Source organism: Paramisgurnus dabryanus, chromosome 9, assembly GCF_030506205.2.
Source record: "Paramisgurnus dabryanus chromosome 9, PD_genome_1.1, whole genome shotgun sequence".
Classification (NCBI taxonomy): domain Eukaryota; kingdom Metazoa; phylum Chordata; class Actinopteri; order Cypriniformes; family Cobitidae; genus Paramisgurnus; species Paramisgurnus dabryanus.
In genome coordinates, this window is record NC_133345.1 from 26319419 (window position 1) to 26339740 (window position 20322).

Sequence of the window (20322 nt, forward strand, 5' to 3'; positions counted from 1 at the left end):
TCTAAGAATGTAATTTTCATATTTTAAAAACCTTTTTGCAGTAATACTAATGCAGTGACAGTAATTTATTAATTTAGGACAAGAATATGGATCAAACCGTTGACACCTAGTGGCCGTTGTTGGTAAAACCAATAACAGTGTGACACAAAACTAATTTTTTGTGATTTTAACTTAAAAATTTGGATCAGAACTACTTGAGATTCATGGCTTTGTGTTTGCATCATTACTTTTGTGAAATATTTACATTTTTATAATTTTATTTATAAATTTAATCTTCTGTGACCCAAAATGTCTTCTTTAAAACAAGACCAAGATTAGGCTTCTAGACCAAGAAATGGCGAAGTTAGATAATTTGAAGGTGTATATCACATTTATCTCAAAGGGTATTTGCACCACTTAAGGGATTAAAATTGATATTTTTGAGTTATATTCTTATGTTATTTTGCTTATTAAGAAAATGCATCTTAAGAATTTTTAGATATTGGAACTTTAAACAAGACAAAAATACTAAGAAAGTCATTTTTGCAGTGTAGAAACAAGTTTCAAACAGGAAGTGTTACAAGTTAGCAAATAAAAAATATATTTAATGAACTTTATTATCAGATTTGTATAGACAAAAAAGGGCATTGAACATCTCAAACAGCTTTTCTTCAAACAACACTATAACAGAAACCGGTTTCATTACTTAAATGAAATTAAGGTATACTTTAAAATCTGTTTAGTTGATCTTGATAAATTGCATTACACGTTAATAAACTTTTATATAAATTTAGATCAATATATACACATTTTTATGATACAATTACATTTCCTTAGCTCTCATATTCAATCTCTCACACATACATGTATGAGATGAACAGCTTAATTTAAATCCATATGAAACGACTGCAGTTACACAAAAGTAAAGCGCTCATGTCCAACCAATCACTAAATAATTATGAATGCACACATGCTGTACAGTAATGAATTTTGGAGTTAATATCATTAAACACTTTCACGTGCCGATACTACTGTTCAGGTAATACAAGGCCTTAATGAAACAGTCAGACACTATTAAGTGCAATACTTCACAAATGAGATAAAACCGCAAGATTAACGGGAATGAAAGGCAATTAAGTTCTAAAGCTACATGTTGTCTAGCATTTATCTTCATAAGTTCACAGTAACCGATTAGATGACAAATTATATTGCATTAACCTTAAAAATCTTTTAAATTAAAAAAATATTCAGCAGTTATTGCATTCAGTGAATGACACTATAAAGTGCAATACATACTAAGACTCATAGTCACCCTGTGAAATTACTATTTACAGTGGGTCATGTTGTCGTCAGTGGGAAGCAACTGTCAGATTTTAAGGTCTGTGTGGGTGACCGGCTTCATCTGCAAGATTGAGAATGTATCCAGCTATATCTTCCTCTGTGGGAGCGTCCGACATTACCCAAGATTCATTGGCGGCAGTCACCTGAATACGACAGACGGGGCAATTTCTGCTCTGACCGCTCCTATGTAAAGCAAAGGAAAGAAATCGTAAACACACTCGCTTAAGCGTGACCTCAATTAAATTAAACCATCAGACCATCTTACCACTTGTCAATACACTTCTGACAGAAGCTGTGTGCACAGGGAAGAATGAGGTCTGCCTTCCCATCCATACAGATACAGCATTCCTCTTCATCTGTCAACTGTTTTACCCTATTACAAAACACCGCATGTAAAATTATGAATCATCCACTGTGCATGGTAATTTAACTAAAGCCGCCACATTACCTGCCCATCCACATGCTGGCCTGGCAGTTATCTTCTGATGACAGCTGTTCAGAAGATCCCTCTGCGGCCACAGCCAGGGATTCAGCTGCCTGACTGGTGATGTCTTTGTAGAGCTGCATAAACTGGTAAAGGTTCATAATGCGCGAGGCCTCCACCATTCCGTCCTCTTTGTTAATCTACAACCACACAGAGGTAGCAGTAATGGCTATCCATAACACCTTAGACAAATATAAATCTGTTTGGCATAGCCAACACACAGGTATTACGCTGCAAATGAGTATTTAAAAAGTGAAATGCAGAATAAATGTGATGCGTATGGTTTTATGCACAAAATGTTCTCTTTGATTATGTAGTATGATTTTATGCAGAAAACAGTAAATCACAAAAATATTACTTTGACTGGGTTTTTACAGGTTGGGTTACATATTACACATGCCACAATTTTAGAAAATGTATGTATTTAAAGGCGGGGTGCATGATCTCTGAAAGCCAGTGTTGACATGTGAAAGCACCTAAACAAACACGCCCCTACCCCAATAGAATCTGGACCTTCTTTTGATAGACCCGCCCCACACATACGCAATCCAGGCCACTTAATGCTGATTGGCTACAAGTGTGTTTTGGTGGTCAGTATTTCAAAAATCACGCACCCCGCCTTTAAAGGATTAGTCAATTTTCTTAAAAAAAAACACCATGTCATCCAAAACATTGATGTCTTTCTTTATTCAGTCTAGAAGAAATTATGTTTTTTTAGAAAAACATTCCAGGATTTTAATGGACTTTAATAGACCCCAACACTAAACACTTAACAGTTTTTTCAACTGAGTTTCAAATCGATCAATCCCAAACGAGGCATAAGGGTCTTATCTAGCAAAACGATTGTCATATTTGACAAGACAAATAAAAAATATGCACTTTTAAACCACAACTTCTCGTCTATCTGCGGTCCTGTGACGCGCCAGCGCGACCTCACATAATATGTCATCACGTCAAGAGGTCAAGGATGACGTATGCGAAACTACGCCCCAGTGTTTACAAGTGTGAAGAAAGAGGACCGTTCAGACGTTGTTGTGTGTCGAATGATACCAATTAATGTCTTTGTGTTTATTCTTTAAAATGGTCCGCAAATGTGCGTTTCATATATGTACCACGTGACCTTTCTATGTCACTACGCAATTATGTGAGGTTACGCTGGCGCATCACAGGACCGGAGATAGACAAGAAGTTGTGGTTTAAACATGCATATTTTTTATTTTTCTTGTCAAAAATGACAATCGTTTTGCTAGATAAGACCCTTATGCCAAATTTGGGATCGTTTAGAGTCCTTTGAAACGCAGTTGAAAAAACTGTTAAGTGTTGAGTTAGTTGTTAAGTGTTGGGGTCCATTAAAGTGAGAAAAATCCTGGAATGTTTTCCTAAAAAAAAACATTTCTCAACTGAACAAAGAAAGATATCAACATTTTGGATGACATGGTGGTGAGTACATTTTTTTTTTTTATAAGAAAATTGACTAATCCTTTAACACTGAATACATTCCACATGCACACATTTTCCGGTCTGATCAATAATCTCACCTTGGTGCACACTATTCTCACAGCAACCTTCCATAAAGCCGTTGAATCAGATCCAGGCTGTACTTCAAACAGAAGATGTTTCTTTTGGCCAGGAGACAGTTTTGCAGTTCTGCACAAAAATAAGAATACATTGATTATATGTACATCCCATGACTGTTTCCCTGTAATAATCTAGCCAAACAACTTCCTTACACGTCATTGAGTTCTGCCACACGACCCAAGAATTCGTCATAAGTGAGGTAGCCGCTGTCTCTCATTAGCCCAACATGTTTGATGAGTTTCTCAGGCAGTCTGCTCACTGCCTGGCCAGAAAGCTGCTGGCCCATCTCGGGTCCACACGGAGGACTACTCAATTCCAACTCTAGACCTCATTCACTTCTGAAGATCCTATAGAAAGACACACATCAATTCATCAAAAACTAACTCAAATGGTAATTAAATGTCTTTTAAAGTGAAGCTTTTAAATTGTGGCACTATGGGGCGGTTTCCCGGAACAGGGTTTAGATTAATCCAAGACTAGGCCATTAAAGCAGTTTTAACAAACATATACCTTATAAAAAACAATACTGGTGTACATATTGAGGCGAAACAATGGCAGTGACATATGTTATGATACGTCAGTGCAGGTGTTTTTAAAATAAGGCAGCTTAAACATGCATTTTAGTCTGGGAATAGGATAAGCCCTGTCTGGGAAACCGCCCCTATATGGGTTGAAATAAGTGGTAATTTTCATTTTGGAGTTAACTATTTCTTTAAGAGACTATTGGATGTTTTAAAGGGACACAGTTATTTGTTTTTTTGCATCTGACCAGAATTGTAACAATGTTGTGTGAAAGCTGTGCATACTTGTGGGCCGGGTATACTTCTTTTCCGTGAGTGCAGCTTTCGAAGTTAACTCACTGCGGCTATGCGCGGATGGCATTGTTTGACCGATACGCAATACAAATGAGTTCTTATTCAAATTATTACTCTACCAGGCCGTACTGATTTGGTGACATTTACAGGACATTAAAAAATGTAGGTGAAGAAAAGTAGCCGATCCACCATTGCAAACAAAGTTTAAAACAAACAACAAGAAACAAAGAACAGGAATCAAACATTAAGGTGATAAAAATGTTTAAAGTTTATTTAACACCAATTTAACCTTTATGTAAGATATACACATCTTTTTGGACTGCTTAACTAAAAATGTTTATTGTTTGCCTTAATAAAGTGTGTAAATAAAACATACTGTGGTTAAATTAAAACTTTTTTCTACTTGTCATTTTTAAAAAGCTTAATAAAATGTATCAATTATTATCGCTATCGAATGATATAACATGTTATATGATATCGATGATACGATGTAACTACAGAAGAGTCAAGTTTTAAGTAGGAAAAATATTAGGGGTGTCACGATTCTCCAAATTCTCAATTTGATTACAATTTAGATTCTAATGCCACGATTAGATTCGATTCTCGTTTTTTTTTTTTTAAAGACAAAAAATTATATGCCATTATTATTTATTATAGTTTCACATTAACATGAACATTGGGTACTTTTCCTTGCATGGGGGTTTGTGGGCTTCACTTTACGCAAGAGAACTTGTAGAAAGAGGATTCCTTCTTGCACGCACATGGAATTAATGCGCGCGTCTTGGACTCCTTCTAGCACCTGAAATAAATCCAGCGCGTCATATAAGCAGCTGCGCTTCTCTCTGTCTCACATGCACGCGCTCTCGCATCTGTCCGAAGTCTAAACATAAATAACTAAAGTAATCCTTACGTATTTGTTCAGTTTTATGCGTTTCATGCAAGCTGAGGCAAACTACCCCTTTTGTTCAAAATATAACCCGCTGCATCTTCGCTGCGCTCTGTCCGAAGTCAGATAACTAGGTAGTAATCCTGTTTTTGATTTGCAACTCAAGGAGTTGTAGCACTACATCCCTCGTGTTTAAAATATATATCCCGTTCCGCTGGACCGATGTTTTTAAAGGCACCTCTGAGAGGGTTTTTTCCCCGCTTGGCAAGCCGACCGGACGTGACATGGGGGCGTGGCAGCATCGGCGATCACATTTTTTTATTCGAAGTTCGAGGTTGTGACTTAATTTTGATCGATTTCGATTTAAAATTGAAATCGTGACACCCTTAAAAAATATCAAAACTCTTTGGTTATTTTTTAGGCACGATGCTAATGGTCTATGCTAAGCTATGCTAAAAGTGGTACCGCCAAACCTGAAGATCAGCTGAATGGATTCCAAAATGATAAAAATCAAATGTAAAAATCAAAATGAGCATATTTTCTAAAGAAGTGGAGTGTCCCTTTAATTAAAACAACACTATTAAAACAGTGAACAATATTATTTAAAGGTGCAATGTGGGACTTAAGAAAGATCTCTTGACAAAAATGCAATATAACATACATAACTATATTATCAGTGGTGAATAAAGACCTTACAAAATGAACTGTATTGTTTTTATTACCTTAAGAATGAGTTGTATTTATCTACATAAGTGTCTCACATTGCACCTTTAAAATAAATGTTACCCAGTCACAACACCTTAAATAAACACAACACCTCATAAATTTATATAAAGGTTAACCTCAAACACTAGTGATGCAAAATACGGCTGCTCAGTATTGAAGAAAAATGAGATGCAATGAAGGAATGCTTTAAGGTTGTACAATCAATTCAATTATACAATCTTAAAAAACGAAAAAAAAAAGTAAATAAAATATAACACATATTTTCTTTCCAGGAAAAGAAAACTTCACTATCGCTATCTTGCCTGTTTCTCTGTTATCTACATCAATGTAAAACTAACTATGCGTCATTTTTTTATAAAATCATTAAGTTATTGCAAACCATTGCAGTGCATATTTCAAATTATTTCGATGTCTCTTGCAGTCCTATTTGAAAATTACATGTTGTCAGCTAACCAGAGACATTTACAAAAGTGAAACAATAATGTGACCACAGGCCTGGAGTGGTAGAGATGCAAGACCAAACAAACGAGAAATAAAGCTACTTTAATAAAGAGTGAATTCAGGTAAATTAGGACACTTCTTGACATTGAGATGACTGTCAGAAATCACCCTACAGTAATGTTTACTATGCGGTGGGCTATTCAAAACATATCTAAAATGAGCATACGTCATTTAAACACATATGGATGAAGTTCTCTGGTGGTTAGTGTGATTAATAGTACTAGTTGAAGGTAAACCATTCTTTCAGTGAAATAATTACTGAAATAATATCATAAACATTCCTTTATACTTTCGAACTGAACAGGTGTTTATTTAACTGCATTCTGTTCGCATCATTGCGATTTACCAAACATAACAACTAAACAAAAAGATGCACAGATATAATCTAAACACACTTTGTTTCATAAAGAAACCTCTGTTTTATACAGACAAGATCTCTAAACATCGAATATATTAACAACCATTCCCATGTTGCTAGCTTGGATAGCCAGAAAAACGTAACTTAAATGTCTTAACGCAAATAAATACAAGAGAGCTCGATATTTGCACAACAGGTCCGCATAATGTACATACATGAAACCAATAAAAGACAAACATATATATAAACATACCTGCTGACATTTGTTTGATCCAGACAAATTTCGAGATGAAAACAACAGGATAACAAGTAACACTGACGCGCTGTGGTGACGTCATGCGTACGCTTAAAGGGATAGCCATAAATTGAACTTTGATAGCGGGCTACAGAGTGAGTAAACTCACGCTACTCTTTATTGATTTTTATTTCCTTATTTGTCACTTTTTTACGTAGATGTGTTATAAATACTCATTTTAATGACTTAGGGCAAAACAGCCAAAAATGTTATGCAGCTGTAAAATTAAACAAGTGTACTATGATGAAAGATAGACAAGACAATGACTATTTACACCATTTTATAGTTAAAAAAATGGTTATTTAAAACCAAATGAAAAGCTAAATAATTTTTTTTTACCATAATATATAGATCATGTACAGCTCTCTCCCTCACAGTTCTTACGAAAAGTAACCATGGTTTTATTGTGGTAAAGGTGTAGTAACCATGTTTTTTGGTGTATTGATTACTATAAGCAAAACCATGATTTTACTACACTAAACATAGTTTAACTATGGTTTTTGAAAAGCAAAGTTGTCAAAACCTAGGTATTTTGTAGATACCATACAGTAACCATGTTTTTTTTGTTTGAACTGTAGTCAAATTTATTTTCGTAAGGGTTATGGTGGTGAGTCGTCTAAGTCTGGATCTTCTTCCATCTGTAGGATAATGTTGTCACAGTTCCTGTTGTTGTTGTCTTTGCTCGTTTGTTCTTGCGTGCAATGTCTATTACTAATGTGTCTCCACATCTCAGTTTCAGTAATGTGTTTTGGCCCCATTCTGGTCCAGGATGGAAATCGTTGTCCTCTTTTACTAAAGAGAAACACAGCACAAAAGTCACTGAAGTTTACGCTACTGCCATCTTACAACTACCTTTGCTTATGGAAAACTTACATTTTGAGATACCAAGCTGCACCCGAGGCTGCTAATAATAGTAGTAGCACAACAGAAACGATAGCAACTGTTTTGGGAACTGCTAAAATGTAAAAACAACGAAAGAGTTTGATAAACCAATCAATGAGTGAAGTGATTAAATTTGTAAAGAGGTGATATTTACAGTTTTAAATCCTAACCTCTACTGGAAGGTATGTTAGGTCTACCAGTCTGAGACAGATCATGTCGGCCTGTTGGAGTTGAAGTATGCTGATAAACAGTATTAGTAGATAAATGAGAGGAAGATGAGGGGTGTGAGGTCGAGAATTTGCTCAAGGTTCTGGAAGTCGAGTGAACCTGGGTGCTTGTTGTCGCCTGGGAAGTTTCATTAATGCTGGAAAGACTAACTGTGATAAATGTTTTTAAGGAAGTGTTGAATGGAGAGGAAAAGGATGGTGGGGATGAGTAGGGAGGAAGAGATGTGACAGGAGAAGAGCTAGTATGAATGGTTAATGGATCAACTGATGTAGTAGAAGAATGGTGGGTTGGTGAGGTTCTGCCCCTTTCTGTTGTAGGTTCAAGCATTCTTGATGTTGTTGTTTCAGCACCTGAGGTATATTGTGAAAGTTATATTTCAATCTAATAAAACATGGACACAGTACTTTGTGTTTTTTGATATACATTTTTTTTTAACTTATAGCTTTCAGAATTTGTTAACATAATGTATTAAGGGGGTCGCACACCAGACACAGCTCAGCCTGCGCCGTTCTAAAAAAATCAAACAGATTGTTTTCTATGAGTGTACGCACACCGGCGCCAACAGGTGGCGCCTGTCCGCGGCACACAGCTACAACTCAGGAAGTTGCTCAAAACCCCTTTGCGCCACAAAGCGCCACTCACATAGTTTAACATTAAATGACATCATATTTGTCCCAAAACTTTAACAATAAACATTGGCTGCTAACATTGCATTTTGAAGCAGACGCTATCTGACTAAGCTTGTGCTATTTATGTGCACTTCCGGTTCTACGATACCTCTAAGTTGTCCTAGATGCGACGCGGCACAGCGCTGAGCTGCGTGTCCAGTGTGCGACCCCCTTTAGTCCAAAAATGTAATATTTTCTATTAATTGCATACATTTTAATTTTCATATGTAATTTCACATACACTTAATCTATATTTCATATAATAAACATATAATAAAAATACTATAAAACAAATACCTGATGGCTTAAAACAATAAACATCAAACAATTTGCTGATGTCAGCTCTCCATACAATAACGCCCGTTTTGTTTTTACCACAGCTTTGGCGTCTCTCTGTTCGAGGAATAACTGCAATTTGCTCTTCAACCCAGCCAAACCTGCATAAAAGAATGATAGTATAATATTGGATAAGACACATGACAAATGCATAACTTTATATAATATAATTTAAAAAGACCACATTAAAAATATGTGATTCAAATTTTAAATCAACAACAAAATGTTACAGGATTTAAACATGAAAGCAAAAAAAAAACTAAATATTTAATACTTAATAGGAATAACTGTAATTATTTCATGTTAACCTTTAAACTCAAAATTTTATGCTGTAAAGGTTGATGTTTAATGATGCAGTCAATGCTATAGCTAACACGAGCTAACAATGAATAATACATTTAAGCTTTTATTACTCCTAGTTCATATTAATTTTAGCATTAACAAATAAATATTTAAAATCAAAGTTGTAAATGTTAACATTAGTTGACAGTGAACATTTGCACATTGATTAAACTAAAATTAACAATTGCATTGGTTGAAATAAATATTGTGACAAACTATATTGCTCATAATTAATTTATGTTATGCATTTAGCAAACTAAACAAATACAATCTCATCACTGTGTAAAATTGCTAGGTTATCACCCCAACGCTGGGTCAAAAATGACAAACCCAGTCCATTGGGTTAAATTAACCAACAATAGGTTGAAACAAACAAGCATATGTTAACTTTTAGGTTCATCCTTTTTTGAACCAAAGCTAAATTGAAAATATCCCAGCATTTTTTATGGCGACAGCTATTATATTTTTAATTCCTTTAAATACCTGCATGTCTGTAAGCCATGTTGGTTTGCTGTCTCCACTTCAGCCTTTGTAGCGATTCTCATTTTAATAGCATCGCATGCATCTTTGGCCGTTGTGGCATTAAAACTGTAATTCTTATCCTTGGTTACGACGAGCAAAACTCCAGAAATACCATCACCTGTGGGAACTTCAAAACAACAAACAACATTTGCACACAACATTACACAAACGTGCAAAGATTCACAAACAATTAAAGATTTTAAAATACAAAACTGTACCTTCGATTTGATTTACATCTAAACAGAGCGTGCAATGAAATATTAAGAAAAGTAGACTCGAGGCTAACCAAACTCCAGCCATCACTGTAGTAACATTAAACATCACAAAAACTGTACAGATGTCTGAACACACTTAATATGGCTGATGGTGCAGAAAAGATCGCGGGTTTGAACTCACTCCACCTTCTTACAAAAAGGTGACCTGTGGAAATAGGAAACAGGAGGCTGAGGATGATCTGGGTAAAGACCTTAACAGTGAAGACAATTACAGCTGCAGCAAAGGGCAACCAAAAACATTCACTTCCTGTGCCTGTACACCCAGTCATGTCAGTTAGCAGTTCAATATATCATCTACATATAGACAATCAGAAAACTATGCAACATCCAGGCAGCTATATGAGACCCTTTTATTCAAAGCAACCTGTGCATTCAATACATTTTGTGTTCCCTGGGAATCGAATCCATGAACTTTGTGATGCTAACACAATGCTTTACCAATTGAGCTACATAAGGTATATTGTGGTGTTAAATGTTTTTACTAATAAGGACAAGTAAGTGTTTTATTAGCCCATTGTGTAACTTCAGTGACGTAAACAGAAGACATCCGAGCAAGGCTTGCATCTTCCTGAAGGTCATATGTTCCTGTGTTGTGTGACATTCTGAAAGGCGAAATACACCAAGAGGCTCACTTTCAAAGCAAACAATCAATTGGCATTAGATTGAAAAATCTCTGGACAGTGAGATAGATACTGCAGTTATCTCATAGAAATCTCCTTGCGATGCTTCCCTGAATGAACCCGCAGGGATGATGAGTAAAATTACAGGAAGTTTATCAAAGCTTCCTGTGCCCTGTTTTGCAGATTCACAGATTTGATTGTCTTACTTCTAAATGCTCAACCAAAACAATTCCTGACTATCAAAACAGATTTCACAGGAAATAAGCTATGGTGAAAGATTATTTTGTATCATTTTTATTAATAAAATTGGAATGTTGTTAAGACACTAAAATTTGAATACAATCAAAATTACAAACACGAGCCAACTGGTGCGGTAGCACTATTTTGTGCTGCTTTGCTCTGCATGCTTAAATAATACATCTACGGTAGAAGGGCTTGAGTTTCCTTAATTGCTCTGTGAAGTAAAGTGAATCAGTTTTAATACCAGAAGATCCTTTACAAGTGTGCACTGTTAGAAAAATGGTCCCAAGTTGTCACTGGGCCAGTTGTACCTTTTATAAAGGTCCTATTATGTACAATTTAGGTACATATATAGATGGAAACCAGTCATGTGACCTTTTACATCATGCCGCCATCTTGAGGACCTTCCGAGTACCACGAAACCACTGACAAGCATTGGCTAGCTTGCTACGATTTACGGATTTCTTATCTTTTACTGTCTATGATTCTTACGGATACAGTAAAGGGCTACGAAAGACAACATGTCGCATCTCGACTGTCATGAAAAGAAATGCTACTTATAAAAATATATCTTGGTTAGGGTGTGATGCCTACTCCATCCCTGATGCGTTCTTCCAGCCGCTGTCCGCTGCCACCGAACTACCACTATTTTACAACATAAGAAAGCGCGACACTACATGAAACTTTGCTCGAAGTATCACATGGATCTCTACACATGAACGCGAGCATTGAGAACATTGTTTGTGTACACGGAGTTTACTAAAAATAAAGGTTTTGTACAACTGACTTTGGCTGTTATGTTGTCCGCTCGTCATCTCTGCCCTGCTGAAAAAAACAGCATACCAGCAAGACCAGCATATGTTGTGTTTTGGTGCTGGTTTTCTAGTGAACACCAGCTAAACCAGCATCAAACCAGCATCAGCACCAGCATTAGCACCAGCTAAACCAGCACCAAACCAGCATTAGCACCAGCTAAACCAGCATTAGCACCAGCATCCCATATGTTGTGTTTTGGTGCTGGTATGCTGTGACCACCAGCTAAACCAGCATAGACCAGCATAATTCCCATGCTGGTCCATGCTGGTTTGATGCTGTTTTTTTCAGCAGGGAGACGTAAATAATTGATTTCCGAATGTGAATATGAGGCTCCTTTTTCAACTAGAATGTCAATATTGTTTTTCACTTGCGACAAAACAACGAATTATCCGTGCATTTTTATGGAACTATGCTTTAGGAGCTATCCATCTTTACTCTCCTCCCTCCTTACGTCGCAATTGGAGATCGATACATCTTGACTGGGAAGAAGGCGGCGAGTCAGTTGTTCAAAACCTTCTTTTTAGTTAACTCTGTGTTCACAAACAATGTTCTCAATGCTCGAGTTCACATGTAGAGACATATCATGTTGTGTTGAGCCTTCTTAGTGTTGTAAAAATAGCGATTTTGATGCTCACAACATATTGAAGGCATAGCTTCTAGTTCTTTTGCGACCACTTCAGGTCCTCAAAATGGCCGAAGACAAGTGAGTGACGTCAGCTGATATTCATGTATACATTTGATACCAGCTTGATGCTACTAATATGAACTCTTCAAGTGCAAAGGTGTAATTTTGAAAGGGACCACTTTTATTCTGCTTGTGTAGTTTTTGAGAGACTTGAAACAATGAAGGAGGGACCAAAGGCCATATTATAAAAACTTCCTTTAAGTCCTAAGTTAAGATCTGAAGGTTCAATGTTCTACATGGCTTCTGAATTGAAATCAAACTGGTTCATAAACTAATAGGACATGATTCTGAGTTACACTTTTAAAAAATCAAGGTGCTTAAAAAGTGATTAAAAAAAGTAAACATTGACTGTTTTTATTGTTAACCTTCTACTCATCAACATTACCAATATACTCTTAACCCTGACCAGCTCACTTGAAATGTCTGAAAGACTCCAGGGTGCAATTAGTCATGGGGTAAGCTTGTGCTAGCATAAAGTTTCTGTTCTCGATGAGATGGTGTAACATTTCCTCATAAATTATGGACCTGGGCTGCATGTTGACGTGTCTCCTTAGTTCCAAGTGCACTGACTCCCACAAAGGGACTCTGGGACGGAAGCAACATCATATCAAGACTACAATTCAGGTCAAAATTTAGACATCCAAACAAAATTATGACTCTAAGAGCCAGTTCTCATGGAGAGTTTCAGACTCTCACTTCATTGAAGAGCGTTGCTTCAGACAGCAGCATCTTTAAATCCCTTTCTCACAGCAGCAACAATATAGGCAACCGGTTTGAAAGCATTGAGGAGATTAAAGGAGTTTCGAAGCCCACACATGCTCCTCGAAGACCCGTGCGTGCGGTCCGACCTGTCAGTGCACTGAGTGCTAGCGGATCTTTCCTACAAATCAACCACCTGCAGGGGGAGCTGGTGAGGAAGAGGAAGGTAGGTGATAACTTACTGTGGGTAACTTGTAAAACATGTTGAACGTACAGGTAATAAAAAAATAATTCATAACCTTATCTGTAAACGAATTCCATACGTTTCTGGATGGTAAAAACAATATCTCCCATCGTTCCACTCTCCTTCATTACATCATTAATCTTTGCCTTTGTTTTGAAAATGCGACCTCTATAGGTAAAGTCCTGCAGTACATATTGTGCGTTTAAAGGTGCAGTGTGTAAATTTTAGTGGCATCTAGTGGTGAGGTTGCGAATTGCAACCAACGGCTCAGTCCACTGCTCACCCCTCGCTTTTGAAACCCAAAGTGATGCTACGGGAGCCACCACCGGACAAACATGTCATTGTCGAAAACAACTTAGTAAAAATGTTTGTCCGTTAAAGCAACACCAAAGAGTTTTTTTTTACCTTAAAATAACTTTCCAAAAAAGTTTCAGTGGTTCATCCACTCAAAACAGGGTGAATGGCACGTTCACATTCGCTTGGCAGCCCTCTATCGGCCAAAACCGCACTAAAGAAGTTTCCAACCATCGGGTAGTGGTCCTGTAGTTCGAGTGAAAACTACAAAAACTTGCTTTATGGCAGACCTACAATCCAATCAGAGCCAGCTATGCTGCAGTATTTACGACAGTTCTAATGAACAATTACGCGTCTAACCTGTAGGGGGAGCAAAGAGCAATAACTCTTTAGTGTTGCTTTAAGGGCTTTTGTAGAAACATGGCGGCACAAAATGGCGACTTCCATGTAAGGGGACTCGCGGTGTATGTAGATAAAAACTTCTCATTCTAAGGTAATAAAAACATAATGGTTCATTATGAAAGGTCTTAATACACCTCTTATAATATAGCTTTGTATATTATTTTGCATTTCTGTCAAGAGATCCTTCAAAAAATTACACAGTGCACCTTTAAAGGGACATTTCACAAGACTTTTTTAAGCTGTCAAATAAATCTTTAGTGTCCCCAGAGAACGTATGTAAAGTTTAAGTTCAAAATACCCCACAGATAATTTATTATAGCATGTTAAAATTGACACTTCGTAGGTGTGAGCAAAAATGGCAGTGGCGTGATTGGATAGTGCAGATTAAGGGGCGGTATTATCCCTTTCTGACATCACAAGGAGAGAAAAATTCAATGACCTATTTTTTCACATGCTTGCAGAGAATGGTTTACCAAAGCTAAATTACTGGGTTGATCTTTTTTCACATTTTCTAGGCTAATAGAAGCACTAGGGACGCCATTATTGCACGTAAACATAGAAAATAGTTTTCAGATTTTCACGATATGCCCCCTTTAACTTGGGCTTAGTATACTAACAAAACATTTAGAACATCTAGACCTATACTTTAGACAGCAGACTACTCCAGGCCAGGGGCCTTATTTATAAAGCTTGCGTACTCACAAAACGGGGCCGAAAATGTGCGTACGCCAGTTCCCGTGCAAACGTTTTAATCTATAAAAAACAAACTTGATGGGCTAGCAGGGTGGGATCTGAGGATGATTCATGTACGCACATTTGCCGGTGATCTGTGATTTTTAAAGGGAACATTGCTTTGTTCCCTTAAAGGACAAGTTCGGTATTTTACACTCAAAGCCCTGTTTTCAGATTGTTTATGGTGAAATAGAATGGTTTTGACTGAAATGTCGACATATGCGGCTGCCCTGAGAATTTTCGCGTGTTTGTGTTTCACCTCAGACCTCTACAATGGGTTTAATGGTGCACTGGAACAATCCTTCCTAAAATGCATTAAACTTTCGTTTACAAAGACGTGAAACTCACCGAGTGGTTAGGGGTGTTCACTGATATGCTCACACAAAAACGCTGCAAAAGATGCTTTCCAACAGCTGTTTTAGCATTCGTTGTTAACTTGTGGACCTATTTTTCCAAACGACTCACACCCGTATTCTTCCGCTTAGAGCTTGAATAATAGACACTCCAGCCCAGGTGGTGGCGCTAATCCGCCTTTGCCAATTGCAAGAATAGAAACAAAGTTCCCGGCGTGGAGTAATACCGTACCTCACAGGACATCTAATACTAGTCAATGGAGTTGGCAAAAATTATGATAAAACCTGTTGGAATGCGTATTTTGCAGCGATTTTTGTGTGAGCATACCAGTGAACACCCCTGACCACTCGGTGAGTTTCACGTCTTTGTAAACAAAAGTTTAATGCATTTTAGGAAGGATTGTTCCAGTGCACCATTAAACCCATTGTAAAGGTGGGAGGTGAAACACAAACACCACAAAATTCTCGGGGCAGCCGCATATGTCCAAATTTCAGTCAAAACCGTTCTATTTCATCATAAACCATCTGAAAACAGGGCTTTAAGTGTAAAATACCGAACTTGTCCCTTTAATATTATAGTCTTCATATTTTTTGGTATTAGTATGCAATTTTCCGCTTTTGTGTATGTAGACTTTTAGTAAGGATCCTACACACAGTTTTATAAATGAGACCCCAGATCTGCACTGGATAAAGACCGAAGTCAGGGAGATCTGGAGTCGTCTGAGATGTGAAAAGACACCAGTGAAACATCTATTAACACCTTTATTGACATTGGCCATTTTAAGCCATTGTTGTTGTTTGATTTCCCAGAACAGTGTAAAGTCTGTGGCTCTGTGGTGCTTTTAACATTGCTTTCTTGGTTTGAACAATCATTGGCTCAGCCAATAGCGAGATTTTAAGGTGGCCTACCTGTCTGACCAAGCAGATTATGAGAGTGTCTGGCAAACTTGTAAAAAAAAGATTTTATTAATGGCATCATTTCTGCTATAATTTCTAACATACCACAACAAACTGAGTCCTCTGCTGAACATAGACTACACTTTCTCTCAATGTCACTAAACAAGCATATCTGTGTCGTTCAGGAATGTGAAGACCTGAAAAAGGAGAACAAATACTTGTCCAACGAAATACACATGGAAAGGATCATGATGAGAACAGAGAACGAGCTCACCATGAGGAACCTCAAGAACCTCAACCAGGAACTCCAGGCGCAAGTTAAAGAGGTGTTCACTATAGACACATTTAATATAGTAGACTGTGCACTTTTAAAATAAAGGTACTAAAGGGTTTGTCACGGAGATGCCAAAGAAGAACTATTTTGAGTTCCCGAGAGAACCTTTCAGTCGAGAGAACCATTTGTTTCTTAACTTTATAAAGTCAGACAAAGTCATTTTAGCGAATGGTTTCAAAAAACAAATTATAAATGTTAGAAATGTATTCACGTCACAAAGACTGTGAACTACATGTAGTACTGTTGCTTAAATGGTTTTTCACATTACAGCCTTTTCTCAAACTGAAGGCTGCAGCCTCCAAAGGTCGCATTTGCAGGCTGCATACGTCATCAAGATTTAAGTCTTATTATTTAAGAGCGTTAATAATTATAAAGTTGACTATTATTCTTAGTTAATCGTGAATTGTTGCGATATGCTTATGACTTTTTTTATGTAATGTTAATTTAACTTAACTTAACCTTGATATGCGACCTCCGGAGGCTGCAGCCTTCGGATTGAGAAACGGCTTCTGTGTTCAGAATTATTTGGGCGGGGCTAATACAGGTGATCGATGACGCACATGAGCCACCGAGCATGACCCCGCCCCTAACACAATCGTGAGCATCCATTCAGGTTGCAGCGGTATTTGAAAGTTGAGAATAGGCTTGTTCGACTTCATGCGGCGCCGCAAGAATCGACAGCCGGATGACGTCAAAGTATGGCGAGAGCGAGACCAAATATGATTTCTTGAATCATTCTCCCGGTACTTTGACGTCATCCGGCTGTCGGTTATTGCGGCGCAGCATGAAGTCGAACAAGCCTGCTTTCCCGCGAGTTCACACTCCCCAGCGTGTGAGAGCAGAGAATGCTGCTTATTTCCGCCAGATTTTGATAGCTTAATTAATTACTTTTCGTTTATTATCATTCAAATTTGGCTGGGTTGTTTAAATCACGTTTTTCTGTGTTGTGAAAAACTCAGAACATATTTAACATCACTTTACATTAACTTATTAAGCAACAAAGACTTATGCAACCTGTTTCTTAAAAAGGGGTGAGTAGGGATAAATAATAAAACAATGGTTTTGTGTCTTTGTTTTAATATCAGCTGAAACAAAAGTTGCATCTCAGCCAGCAGAGGGCGACACTTTGCTCCAGGGCGGCTGAGGATGCTGACAGGGCTCGAGCAGAGGCCGATAAGAGCAGGGCTCTAGCAGAGGTCCGTGCTCTGGACAGCAAACAGGAGAAAGAACTTGCAACATCCGACAAAACACGGCTTAGTGAGGACCTACAACAGCTAAAGAAAGAGGTACACACAAAATCACAATGAAGTATATGCAAAATGCAAAAAAGCATTGAATTCATTAGCATCTTCTTATCCACAGCACACCAATGTCCAGATGCTTTTAACGCAAAGTGAAAAGAACTACTTTGAGACCAAGATTAAACTAGACAGAGTGTCAGGTGATAAACAGGTTCTTCTGGAAGAGAACAGAGTACTGGAAGATGAAAGAAACACATTACGGCACAAACTGAAGGAGCTGACGGAGGAAAATGTGAAGATAATGGAAAAGTGAGCTCAAAGTCATATACAGTAAAGCCATTTATCTTGGAAAATGCATTAGGGATGCCTCATTGCATTTAACTCAACATCATTCATTTGCCGGGTCATTATAATGTAATAATAAAACACATGATAAGCATAGTGTGGCTCATTGATGCCCGTCACTGTTGTTCTGCTTTTCCGTAGGGAGGTGAACTCCAGACGCAGAGCTCTGCTCGCTGAGGAACAATGCGAGAGAGCCAATAAAGGCCAGCAAGATGCTGAGCAGGAACGAAAACTTGCAGAGCGAGAGAGAGAAGATCGCACCAGAGAGTGTCTTTCCTGGAGAGAGAAACACCAGACTCTGGCCGAAATCATCAGGGCACAGGATGAACTCAAGTCTCAGAGGCAGACCAAAGCCGTAAGTCCTCTTGGCTCGGGGTAAAGTTCACCAAACATCATGGTAGTTACCATTTACTTTATTCGCAAACGATAAAAGTAGAAATTTTATTAAGAAAGGTCAAAATCTACAGCAATACTAAGGTACAGCAAAACATTTAGGTAATATTATAATAATTTACAATATTTAACCCATACTTGGCTCAGTCCAAAAGGGAAAAAACCAGCCATAGAGTTCCGGATGTCCTTGACTCATTCGGTTTGCGACACAATACTGGAAGGAAAGGAGAGCCGGGAGTGAAAATAAAATAAATGGAGCCAGCAGGAGTTACATGGCAACATAGTTAACTGAAATTCAAAAGATATATACATACATCCAAAACATAATAGATCTCTATCGTGCCTTTTAACGTGTATCAGCCCAGTCATTTTCCACATTTTTTACTTTTTCATGTCATTTCAGGGTTACTATTAAACATAAATCCCTTATAAAACATGTTGAAATAGTAAGGTTTTTAGGGTATATAAACAGTCTGGTTTAAAATAATTGTTCAACCACTATCAATACCAATACCAATGTTACAGTGCTCAAGCTGCCAGAGCCCTACTGGATTAAATTAATCTAGAAAATGTCAATTTTTGACCCAACCCTGGGTCAAATTAACCCAGCATATGTTCATTTATAACCCAGCTTTTGGATCTGTCCCTTTTTAACAGAATTAAAAATTTTGGGTGAACCATTTCTTTGTTCACTTTCTCAATTAAAGCAGCACTCACAAAAATAAAAACATAAATGCTGGGTTATTTTCAACACAGCGCTGGGTCAAAAAGGGACGAACCCAGTCCGTCGGGTAGTAATTTAACCTTTGCTGGGTTGTTTTAACCCATTTTTGGGTTAAATATAGACATTTTGGTTAATTTAACCCAACATTTGGCCTTGTCCCTTAATTGCCCAACGCTGGGTTGAAAATAACTTTTTTTTAGAGTGAATGTAGTGTAATGACACATAATAACACAATAACCTTTATCTTTATCTCACTTCAGTGCCAAGCTAATATAAAGAGCTACTTTCTATGCATGACTGAGAGCGACCAGAGGGTTAAGATTCTCAAAAATCAAGATGGCACGCCAAGAAACTTCTCAGTAATATTTTTCTTTCTTAAATTTTTACCATCAAACTTCTCAACATCACTTTTATTAACTAAACATCATGAACTCAACAGGAAGGAGACCCTGTGTACATTTCCAAACCTGATCCCGGCAGTGAGGATTCAGACAGGAGCTCAGGAAGGTATGCCTTATTTACCAACACTAAACTTCGACTATTTTGACCATCTTAACTTGTTTATCTGCTCATCAGAACCATGTTTAGGGTTGCTGCACCCCGGGTTGGAAGGGACACTGGACCGACCCACTTTAGTGAGCTGTCACCAATGGCAAATTCCCATGATTCTGGTTTTTCAAGAAGAAACAGAAAAGTAGTTGAATATTTTTGGATCCCCACAGATGAGGAATAATTAATAAATAGGACATATATTTTAAACTCTTCAAATGAATGTGTTAAAATAACACATCTTGTATATACTTAAGGAAAACACATCTCTGTGTTATTTTTGGAACAACACACTTTGTTTTAACACATCTTGTGTGGTCCCTCTTATTTATTTGAATATAAAATCAACACGAAATGACACACAATGCGTTAAAATAACACGTGTTAAATATGATAACACAAAACAATGTTAAAATTAACATCCGTTCTTAGAATGAAGACAAAATTCGCCAAGTTGTAGAGTTGCAGTCTTCATTCATGTTATATTTGCTCTGCATTCAAAGTCTTTTTCGGTTCAATGTAATATAATACAAAATGT

General features: G+C 37.4%; 3 protein-coding genes across 4 annotated transcripts; 1 reads left to right on the forward strand and 2 right to left on the reverse strand.

The window, feature by feature from the left end:
• Window positions 1–578: 578 nt before the first annotated feature.
• rnf141 (ring finger protein 141) lies at window positions 579–7056 on the reverse strand. The gene is made up of 6 exons (XM_065278879.2): window positions 6922–7056; window positions 3535–3729; window positions 3343–3451; window positions 1769–1944; window positions 1586–1693; window positions 579–1503 (listed from the first exon to the last, which is right to left on the reverse strand). Exons 2-6 carry the CDS (start codon window positions 3666–3668, stop codon window positions 1353–1355), a joined length of 678 nt encoding a protein of 225 aa, XP_065134951.2. The 5' UTR covers window positions 3669–3729; window positions 6922–7056; the 3' UTR covers window positions 579–1352.
• Window positions 7057–7251: 195 nt separating this feature from the next.
• Window positions 7252–10502, reverse strand: lyve1b (lymphatic vessel endothelial hyaluronic receptor 1b). Of its 2 annotated transcripts, none has more exons than XM_073815765.1 (6): window positions 10160–10502; window positions 9903–10068; window positions 9039–9178; window positions 8016–8423; window positions 7837–7915; window positions 7252–7755 (listed from the first exon to the last, which is right to left on the reverse strand). In XM_073815765.1, the coding sequence occupies exons 1-6, from the start codon at window positions 10260–10262 to the stop codon at window positions 7563–7565; spliced, it is 1089 nt and encodes a 362-aa protein (XP_073671866.1). In that variant the 5' UTR covers window positions 10263–10502; the 3' UTR covers window positions 7252–7562. The 2 variants fall into 2 exon arrangements, with proteins under 2 accessions (XP_073671866.1, XP_065139435.1); XM_065283363.2 differs by having other exon boundaries at window positions 7837–7918; window positions 10160–10496.
• Window positions 10503–13012: 2510 nt separating this feature from the next.
• Window positions 13013–20318, forward strand: LOC135773231 (uncharacterized). The gene is made up of 8 exons (XM_065282713.2): window positions 13013–13502; window positions 16384–16524; window positions 17618–17818; window positions 17895–18082; window positions 18260–18473; window positions 19496–19594; window positions 19675–19742; window positions 19812–20318. The coding sequence occupies exons 1-8, from the start codon at window positions 13230–13232 to the stop codon at window positions 19966–19968; spliced, it is 1341 nt and encodes a 446-aa protein (XP_065138785.1). The 5' UTR covers window positions 13013–13229; the 3' UTR covers window positions 19969–20318.
• The last annotated feature ends 4 nt before the right edge of the window (window positions 20319–20322 follow it).